The following is a 10,368-nucleotide window of genomic DNA, read 5'->3' as shown; positions in this document are numbered from 1 at the left end:
GTGCGCGTTCTCGTCGCATCTGCAACTGCATCGTCTATTTTTAACCGAAGATGCCGCAATTATTTTTATCTAAAGCCAACCGACTATTCATCGGCTGCAAGCGTATCAAGTGATTCACATTATTATTTGCCGCAATAATAAACGCGTGTACACGCGCTCCTACACAGAGATCGATTAATCACAAGCTCGAACCGATCGTTGGCCGACGACCAATCGTTTTAAATTTGTTTACGCGTCTGGTCGAAGTGAATCTCGTGGCACATCGTCGATAACGATCTCGAGTGACTATTGCTAACGAGATCTTTGACATTTCACCAGCGTCCCGCGGGGTCGTTAAAAATCGTACGCGGGGAAAAAGAGGGGAATTACAGGGCTTTCGAAATTCATCTTTGTTTAATTATTAAAATATTCACGTACATAAATAGAGTACAAATACATGTGATATTGATGCGTGTATGCGTGTCTCCATCTCAGTACCTACTACGATCCAATAATATATACACTTGTTTCGTTTCTTTCGGTCCTTGAGGGCTCGCTTTTTCCAGAGAAATTCAATTTAATGGCCGGTGTGTTCGTAAATGCAGTCAGGCACGATAAAAAGTAAAATGCGGTTCTTATAGCTAATTTCCTTTCCCCGTTTTTGAATCACGAATTTCTAGGAGAATGCTCGACGGAATTCATGCTAACGCTTCAGATGCATTTCATTAATCGCGATTCTCGTTATCGTTCTTTCCCTCCGCAGTTCGATATGAGACAACGATTAGTTTCAAACGTGTACCCCTCGTCCCATTTCAATTACGTAACATTCGAACGATACTATTATCACTGAGATTCATTTAAAAATACATATCCCGATGTCCGCATCGTTCGCAAAATTCTCCCTGGAACAATTTAGTTTTCGCGCGATTATTAACTTTCGAAGGATGCCGTCGAATGCGGATGATCGAATGGAAAATTGATTGCGTCGCGGGTGTATCGATGGTCCCGTTAAGATCTATCGATTCGACTGATTTTCAAATGATCGTGAACTCAGGGACGTACACTAAACAAGAACAGTTTATCGTTATAGCATACTGTATGGTAGATGTACGTGCAGTATACAAGAAACAGCCGAGAGATGTTCGTAGGATATAGAAGTAGGCTAAAACCATCGGTATAAATGTCGTGAATACTCATGGCTCGATGTCGAGGATCGAAGTTACCTGCACCTAAAAATGTTGAAAAGGGGGTGATTCTTTTCGCAGCCAGTTTCGACCGATCAGCGCTTTCATCGATTTTCATTTCACTCACCCAATCGGGACATGGATTATTCTTTTACTACCAAAGTGAAATTGAAAACTCGGATCCTGGTTTATTAATAAAACAAATATGAAAAACAGTTTTGAGGCGATCGATAAAAGCGCCGATACAGTCACTAGGACTGCTCATCGCGATGAAAAAAAAATGATTCTCGTTCGTTCGCTCTCTCTCTCTCTCTCTCTCTTTCTCTCTTTTACCTATTAGCTTACATGCTCCGTTTATTTTCTACCTTAAACGCTAGTTGTATCGTTAGAGACGTTAGTGAAGCGTGAACCTTTAAATATCGCTAGTCTTGATACGGGTTACAAGTTGATTTCCGCGGAGTAGAAAAAGAATGCGCGCTCAGGGCCGTATCGAGGGACGGTTGGATCGATGGGCGATGCTTGGCTCGCTCGATCATCACCCGATAAGCCAGCTCGTTCTCGTTGCAACCCGATCAGAAGTAGCCCTTAAGAGACAAGGCAGTTAGCTGTGTCTGAGATGTCCTTAAATAAAGTAGTACTTATTACAACGTTTGTCGTCAGGATGTCCCTGTTTGCTCTCGACGTGAAGAGCGTAGTGATCCGCGGATCGTGGAACAATTTTCGTCCAGTCGACGATGTTCATCAAACAAATGGATCCCTTTTTCTCGATCGACGAGGAGTTCAAGCGCGTTACTAACCCTCGAAGTCGCGGTTGCCTCGTCGTCCCCGAGAAAACGAACGTTCCGCGACTCGCCACGAAATTATTGCACGCAAGATCCCTGCGATCTTCGTCCCATGCGATCTGGATGATCCGTTATGCGCGATAAATATTTTATGTATAAATGAGTGTGGAATGTGTCGGACAGGGGTAAAACTGGGTAAATGTAGAGCGTGTCCCGTAAGATATTCCGGGTGGAACCGGGTCTTCCGTCCGTTGCTGGTCGTTGCTCGCGTCGAGAAAAGTACGCGATCCCCGTTCCCGAGGCGTTGCACAAGCGACGCGAAGCCTCGTGATTCTCGTGACAACCGCGGTGCCGTTTAATGTCGCCTGCGTCCGCGTGGGAATTATATTTAAAGTGTTCTATAATCAGTACGCTTTAACATCGCCGATGGAAAGGATTCTCTTCAGAGGCGTTGCACAAGCGGGTTCTGGTACTTCCGTCACGCGCAACGCGCCCAAATACACCTCTACCGATCTATCTTTCTTATCTCTTTTATAGATGCCCTTGATTTTCCCTCCCGCGGTTCAATTTTGCATCGCGCGTCTCGAGAGCACACGCGAGAGGGATCTGCCGTGGTTCAAAGGGGGGGCATCGTCTCGCAATTTCCTGCAATGTTCAGCTTACAAAATGTTCGATTTACAAAACGATTCGATAAGTCCTCGTACGTGTTGCGAGTTCACGAGCGGCATCGCGACGAACCCGGGGCCGTGTCGCACGAAATTAAGTACGCGACTACCACCGTTTAGATAAGCAAGCGGGCACGCGTTCAGATCTGGTAGCGGTCGGCGTGGAAAAATGGGCGATCACCGCGCGACGTATCGCTTCTCGGAAGCGGGGATTCGCGGGAAACGTGAGTAACGCCGCGAACGCCACTGCGGAAGCCGCAATTTTTCCACGCGTCCGCCGCGACACGTGCCACCCGGGTTCATTGCGTGCGATCTCGTAACGCGGACGGCTCGTCACCGCGTCAGACGCGAGCTGAATTTCTTCACTTCGTCCGGAGTTTTATTCGTCCGCCCTCCTCACCCGTCCGTTTCTCCGAGCCGCGTTCGATACCAGGCCTCACGGCATCATTTTACGAGGCGACAACCACTTTTTCATGTAGTAACAGAAGATCGTCGAGATGTAGATAAGGACCAGCAGGGTGCACGTCACGCCCAGCACGAGCACCGAATACTTCGTTGGACAGGGCTCGACTATGGTCACCGTTTTGTCTGGAAAATAGAATGGGATATTTTTCGTAGCGTTGCGTGGAACGATTTAAGTGATTCCGTGTGCTATTTCGTCGCGTATGTTGTTACCAGCTTCGTTGAAATCTATGCTGGCGAAGTTCTTCAGGAACTCTGACTGCTTCTCGTCGCCAAAGTCGAGGACAAGGATTTCCTGGGACAGCGTCATGTCCTCCGCCTTTGGTTCCGTGGCGTTCGCTAGGCTTCTTCGACGCCTCTTGCCCCACGACTCCACCGACTCTCGTCCCCACTCGCAGACAGCCTGCAATCAATTTCATTGATATTCCTCCCGTCGTTCACACCGACGAGCAAAGCGTCGAGATCGTTACGATGTTCGTTCGATTACCGGGTGACAAGGTCCCAGACAGTACTTGACGTTACACTGGAAGATCACGCCGTAGGACTCGGTGAATCTGAACGCCTCGTAGACAGACTGGAGTGCGTTTCCATCGGGCGTAAAGCTTGGGAAGATCGTAGGATCCACGGGACACCTGTTGGAACGAAAATTACTCGGTTTAGGTGGTCCACCGAATCGTGAGAATGTTCCAAGCTAAACATCTGCTAACTTACCCTTCTTCGTCGATGATTTGGAAGGTGCTTTTGGAGTCTTTTGCCATGGCCACGCAGCTTCGAGCGGAGATGCCATACGGAGCTGTGAACGCGTCGAACGAAGGTTACAATTTTCTCGTGATCCATCAGATTAATCAGATTAATTAAAACGCTTCGAGTACTGACTCTTTTCCGGGATTTCGATTCTGAACGTCAGTTTGTCTCCGATGCGGACGGTCTCGACCTCCCTGAACCTGCTGTCGAGGATTCGGATCCTTGGCGGCGGTGCTTCCGGAGAGCTGGTGATGGTGATGGAATCCGGGTCCCTGATGGGCACCATGCCGAACGTGATGTTCTTCGACGTCATGTCGTAGGTGCACTTCACCTTGTATATCTTATCCGCCTTGGTCATCACCACGGAATGGTGTTGGAGGACGACGGTGTTCGAGTAGACACCAGTCTGAAACCCGTCAGGCTGCCGCGGTAAACAGACAGTTGAAAACAGGATTTAACGACTCGAGCGTGTACGCGAGTGGTCAAAGTGTCGGCGCGTCGCGTGGACAGGAAACGGCGATCACATACCACGCTCTGGGTGTTGCAGTCCTGCCCGCTCATGGTCAGATCGAGCCTGAACAGATCGCTGTTGATCACGTCGATGTTGCAGGTCTCCGAGCGGCCGAGGGCGTAAATGCGGCCGTTGAACGGCTTGTTCGTGCGGACCTGAACGGCGATCCTTGTGTCTTTGCAGTCGACCGATACTGCAATCACATTTCACGGCCCTTTATTATCTGGCTACCGTCTTAAGAGTGCCGTCCCTCCGTAATTAGAGGGCTCGTTGCCAATACTGGCCTGCTCTGTTCTACGAAATCGTACAGTTTCGCGCGGTAGATCGTGCTAGGAATCGTTCAAATACACGTGTACAGAGAGAAAGAGAGAGAGAGAAAGATCGTTCTGGCAATAGATTTTTAAACAAAATCAATTTTCTCAGCAAACGACAGTTGCCAAGCTAAAAATGAAACTAAGTTTCGCAGCAAGCTTTTCAAGTACCGTTTATACGTACCGTCGTAGCAGGTACCAGTTTTATCGCAGTTTATGTCGTTTCTCGTGAAGTTGTTTATCGTGGGATCTTCCGTGGTCTCGAAGACAACGGGTAGCGGGTCCGAGGCCGGGCCAGTACCCTCTGCAAATCGATTTCAATGCACGAAATGAAACGGGGGTAACGTGGAAAGCTGGGCTTTAGCAAGCTCGTTCCTTACTTTCACAATAGTTCTCGAAATAGGTGCCAACCCTTTCGCCGTTATCGATCAGAGGTCGTTCAGCGTTGATGTACGTCGAGGGGCCATCGGGCAGGGTCCAATGATCCAGGTGGAATAGCTGGCAATTGTACGCGGAGCCCTGAGGGGCGCCGCGATAGAGGAACGACCTGCAGAGGAATTCGTTCTCGATCTCGCAAGCCAATCTGCACGCGGACTCGCTCTGAACCTGCAGCTCTTTATCCGTGTAATAATGCAACCCTGCGTACTGCGCGACCTTGTCGTCCGCCACGCCGATCCTCGGCATCTGGAAGATTCTCTGGGACTTGCAAGCCTCCTTTCCTGAAAGTAACGAGTCGTTGAATTTAAGAGAAATCGTTTAAACGACGAGACATGAATTGTTCGAGTCATGGTTGTACCTTTCAGGCATAGATTTTCGAAATAGTCCACGCCCTGGGTGTCCACGAATTGCACGTACTGGCCAGTCGTTCTTCGATCGGAGTCGCTCATGTGACACTGCAGGGTCACGTAATTGTATTCAGCGGATCGACAGGTGAAACGATGCTCGTTCAAGCAGGCAGCGAGGCAAGCCTCCTTCGTCGAGGCGTAGATCAGCGCGTTGTCCAGCCCGCGGATCAATTTGTTGGGGATGCGCTCGAAGGCCCACGGTCGCAGGCAGACGTTGTCTGAAAAGCGTTAATCGCTCGCGTGAACGGATGGAAAGAGACAGTCCCGTCGCTTCCTGTCGTCGTCGTTGTTGCTGGTATAAATTTACGACACGCGCGATACCTTTTTTTGCTTATAGCCCAGACGGGGCACGAGGATACGCCTGACCGCAGACGCAACGTTCGCTCACCTGACCGAGAGTGTACACATGCCGCAGGGAGCCGCTCGCTTGCGCAACGCGCGGCTCGCGTCCGTAAAAATCAGCAGTCGCGTTGTTACACGCCGCGAGGGATCAACGTTGCAACCAGTCGCGACCAATTTGGCACCCAGGGAATCGCGATGGAACTTGAAATTTCAAAATTGGTATTTATACATTCTGTAACACACGCACCGGCGGGTTGCGACACCCGAGGTGAACCACGTAACCAGACGTCCCCTGTATAATAAAGTCAAGGTCACCCGAAGGTCGTCTTATTTTTATCGCCAGAACCGAGATCGTTACGGTGGTCTGCGACCGTTAGGACGTTGCCCGGAAAATCCGCCCCTCCTCCTCCTCCTCCTCGTTATCGCGCGTTCCAACAGGTGAAAAACCGCGAGGGGGAGATGGAAGCGTGGAAAAAACGAGAAGAATGCGAGTGCGCGGGCTCGAGGCATGGATCGACGATCGAGGAACAGTTATATATCCGGTCGGGGCCGAGGAAGTGTGGCGAATTTCGCGGTTGGTCGGTCACGCGAGCGCCGTGCCCGCGAGGCCAGCCACGGGTTGAAACCGCGCGCGGGTACGCCGCGACGGAATCACGAGGGCACGCCAGGCGCATGTGACTTGGCATATCGCGGCCTGTGACGCACGAACGCGCGAGCTTTTGGCCGGGAAACGGGAATACGCCTGCTCCCGCCACCGCGGACGCGCTCCAATTTCTTTTGTCCCGCCCTCGAAACCGGCGCTAATGTCGACGCGAACCGGGGGCCTCGTGCCAACGAACCGACGCGTGATCCCGACACGGATGATTCACCGCGACCGCGCGAATTCCTGATCCCGCCTGAACGATCGACGATCACACCAAAATACCACGGACTCGATACCGTGCCACCGTTCGTATCGGTCCTCCTTCGATGGGGTGGAAGATCCGCGCGGTTACGTAGCGGAGGGACGTTCACTTTTGTCGTTCGCTTTATCGTCCTGCTAGTATCGTTGAACGTTACATTTATTAAGGAAAAAAAAAAGAAGTAATCGTAAATCAGCTATCTGGGATTCGTCGAAATGGCAGTTTCGTAACTTTATCGGAAACTGTCGCGATATTGCGCTAGCCACGGGCGCCTGACACTCGGTTCCGAGAAGTATTTACGAAACGTGTGCCACGCGAGTCACGGGGCTTTTCGTACGCCGCTGTCGACTTCACGCGACGCTGGCTTATTAATAACAGTTTTCCCAGCGTAGAATAGAATCGAGCACGAGTTAAATTCCAATCGCGTTCCGAATATTGTACTCGGAATCTTTAAAAATACGCTGGCCTGTCTGTTCTTTCGGCCGGGCCACTATTTTCGTACGCGTCTCGAAAGAGCGCGCGATCGTCGCCGGGCGGCGACGAGGGAGCGCCGGCCCGCCGCCGCGATTTCTCTGCCGCTGGAAATATTTCCGCTGGCAGTGAACCGGCGTTCAACTCCTGTCATCTGCGAGCGTGTGACTCAGCCGCGAACCCGTTCAAATTAATCATCCCACCCTGTATCATTTTCTCGAATTAAACGGGCCGAGCGATCGGTACGGGGCTCGCGCAGGGGGAGCTCTCGTTACGTAAAATTTCGCTCGAGCCAACTGGTGACGCGCGCGCGGCCGGCCGCGCCCGTGCGAATTCTTCGCGAGTCGAAACCTCGATGACTGCTGCTCTCTGTTTCGTCTGTTCCCGGTTATTTTAAGAGAGGAAAGATTTCGAACGGAAGCTGCCAGATGAAAACAACTCATCTCGGAACTCTGTAACCGAGCCTCTAGATCTTTCGATCTTTTCAGAAAATTAGAACCGCGATGCCGTTGTTCCTCGCGAGTGAATCACGGAGTCGATGAAATATGGCGTCGTAGAGGTGGGCCAGGCGCGACCAGGCGCCTGAGCGACAGGTAATCGGCCGTTTCCAGAGAAAAAGGGAGCCTTCCTCGAAGACCCCTCCGTTGTCCTTTGATGCGTGACCCGCGCCAAGGGTGCCCGGGAAGGTGTCCGTGGGCTCGTCACCGTTGGTTTTACGACCGCGCGTAGATAGCTGGAGGGATCGTGGGTACCAGCAGGCTCGTTAAACCAATATTAGGGGTTTCTTAGACCCCCTTGGGATCTTTTCGACACCTTCGACCAGCCTGCAGGTACCTGTTTACAGCGGCGACCGTGCTTAAAGCGCACCCTTCGCGCCAGCCGAGAGAGGTACCAGTAGATCTCGTTCATTGTTTGCCGCCACCGGGTCTCTCCTCTTTGGCAAATTGTACGCTTTCTTGCCGGCGAAAACCTGACCGCTTGCGACCATTCAGGGAGAGAGAGAGAGAGAGAGAGAGAGCTGCTTTTGTGTCGGTCTCCAGGGGTTCGACGGCTCCCTCGCGCTCGTCTCTTCAACTTGATGGACGATGGAAAAGTGTCTACCGCGTCTGTACTTTGGAAAGGGCTCTCAGGGAAACACGCGTCTCTTTAAGTACATTTAATTGTCAATTTCAACCTATCTCCTTCTTTTTTCTCGTTTCTCCGTTTCCAATTGTAGCGAGGAGAGTGGATTCTCACGAATGGATCCAGTGAAATGGTTATCCGAGGAACGGAGGACGTTCAAATATTGTTTCGCAGGATATCAGGTTCGTTTACAATACAGTCGAGATCAAACAACCCTCCACTCGAGGATCGGCTACCGGCTACCCGGTTTATTTGCACGTCTACCTGCTCCCAGCCGACTTGACCGCCAGGCGTTTAAACCCGGATTATCGCGCCTCGCCCCTTCTACGCGCCTCTTATGTCGCGGGAATTTTCTTCGACCTGTTCCCAGTCCGCGGTCCTGCCCGCCGCTTTTGTTCCACGAGCGGCCTCTCGAAAGGGTTTTCGCCAAGCGGACAACGAGGGAGGTTCGAGCGGGAGGTGCGAGCCAAGGGTATTAACGTTCATTAACGAAGTCAGGCTGGTGGCCGGGGCGTTTAACCTCTCGAAGGTCGAGGCTCGCCAGGCAGGTGCGCGACCGGTCGTTTGCGCGCTAATTTCATTAAGAGGGATCGCTCGAACGATTTCGCGGGCACTGCTGCAACGTTAACGCGACAACTTCGCGACGATGTCACCGCTCTCACCTGATCTGATCTGCAGCTTCGACATGTAGTACATGTTCACCGCCCTCTGCGGCTGCGCGGCGGGGTTAGTCGCTGCTGTCTCGTTCTGCAGCTGGCAGAGGGTGTCCTGTATCGGCGCCAAAGGATTCACGACGAAGGAGAACGCCGCTGCTTGACACTCGGCTTCCTCGCGGCACCAGCCCTGGCACTCGTACAGCGACAGATTTCGCACGCTGTAGTAGGTGGTCCCGCGGTAGTCGTAGTCCGTCAGCTTCTCGAACGCTGTCCTGGCTGAAACGTGCCCTTTCTCATTTAGAAACCAGTGGACGTGGTGGATAGAACCGCGATGCTTTTTACTCACCCAGTGCAGCGTGAGCGACGGCGACGAAACCCAGCAGCGCGACGCCGGCGACCACAGCCGCCATCGTGCCGATCGCGGACGAGCCCATCTGGAACGCAAGCATTGGACGTATGGTTAGAGAATTTTCGAAAGATATTTATGCAAAACGGTCGACGCGAATCACGCGGCCATAACCAACGCTGGTAACGAAACGTTCGCGCATGCAAAACGGTTTTTTTCAACCAGAGTTCCGCCTGCCGCTCTAATTTGGCAGGCGCGCGTGAACGATGTATGGCAGGCTAACGAGGAGTCCGCGCGGCGGTAGCCTCTTTTCTTTATTTAACGAAGCATCGACGATGGTACACGTCGGACTGATAATTGTATATAACGCTTGATAACTTGATTCATGGATCAATGCGGAGGCGCGTTAAGAGACGAGCCACGATCGAGGAAGCCCCTCGAGATCGGCTCCGTGGCGTCGGTCCGGTGTAATTCGCTCGTGCAAGCTGGAAGCGCGCGAGTCACCGGTTTCCCGCGCACCTTTTGCTCGTCTTTCACCAACCGACTACTTCCTGCATTTCTTCTTCCCCTCGCTTTTTGTTCCCCGCGTCCGCCTTCTCATTTCTTCTACCCAGCAGCATCCACCCAGCATCCGAGCGTCCTCCTCCTCCTCCTCCCGTGCCCCTCGCCAGCTCCTCTACCCTTTAATAGCGTTCTCGATCGTTCGCCTCTCCTCTTTCCACACGATCCTCGTTTTTCCTACCTCCCAGCCGATTGAGCGATCCACCGATACTTATAGTAGGCTACCGTGTAAGGCTAGCTATTTCGCAGGTTTGCTCCGCGTTCTTCTCCTCGTCCGACCCCCGGAATCCAGTTTGCGGGCACGTAAATCTTCCTTCGTGGCTGATCATTACGTCGAGTGCTGCTCGTTCTCGTTCTCCTCGAGGGTCCGCGTCAGCTGCTTCCAAAATCGACTCGTCTCTCTTTGGGACGCGCCTTCCTCCGGTTCGCACGGATCGATCACCCTCGTTTAGTTACCACTGGTTTCCACGACTGCCACCCAGCGA

At 52.2% G+C, this 10,368-nt stretch overlaps 1 protein-coding gene across 2 annotated transcripts; it reads right to left on the bottom strand.

The window, feature by feature from the left end:
• Window positions 1-3,046: 3,046 nt before the first annotated feature.
• Tyn (trynity) lies at window positions 3,047-9,410 on the bottom strand. Of its 2 annotated transcripts, none has more exons than XM_076898970.1 (11): window positions 9,323-9,410; window positions 8,983-9,252; window positions 5,435-5,701; window positions 5,019-5,357; window positions 4,823-4,942; window positions 4,345-4,520; window positions 3,949-4,237; window positions 3,784-3,865; window positions 3,560-3,704; window positions 3,286-3,475; window positions 3,047-3,198 (listed from the first exon to the last, which is right to left on the bottom strand). In XM_076898970.1, the coding sequence occupies exons 1-11, from the start codon at window positions 9,408-9,410 to the stop codon at window positions 3,047-3,049; spliced, it is 2,118 nt and encodes a 705-aa protein (XP_076755085.1). The 2 variants fall into 2 exon arrangements, with proteins under 2 accessions (XP_076755085.1, XP_076755086.1); XM_076898971.1 differs by having other exon boundaries at window positions 3,949-4,222; window positions 9,323-9,404.
• Between the last annotated feature and the right edge of the window lie 958 nt (window positions 9,411-10,368).

Source organism: Xylocopa sonorina, chromosome 8 (assembly GCF_050948175.1).
Source record: "Xylocopa sonorina isolate GNS202 chromosome 8, iyXylSono1_principal, whole genome shotgun sequence".
Classification (NCBI taxonomy): domain Eukaryota; kingdom Metazoa; phylum Arthropoda; class Insecta; order Hymenoptera; family Apidae; genus Xylocopa; species Xylocopa sonorina.
The sequence above is the reverse complement of the archived record's forward strand: the minus strand, read 5'-3'. Positions and strand labels throughout refer to the sequence as shown.

Excerpts from the sequence above, each read along its gene's own strand:
- Tyn (XM_076898970.1), bottom strand. The coding sequence starts at position 9,410 with ATGGGCTCGTCCGCGATCGGCACGATGGCGGCTGTGGTCGCCGGCGTC. Across the intron at positions 4,521-4,822 it reads AACTGGTACCTGCTACGACG|TATCGGTCGACTGCAAAGAC; the intron begins GTACGTATAAAC and ends ATGTGATTGCAG. Across the intron at positions 4,238-4,344 it reads ACTGCAACACCCAGAGCGTG|CCTGACGGGTTTCAGACTGG; the intron begins GTATGTGATCGC and ends TTACCGCGGCAG.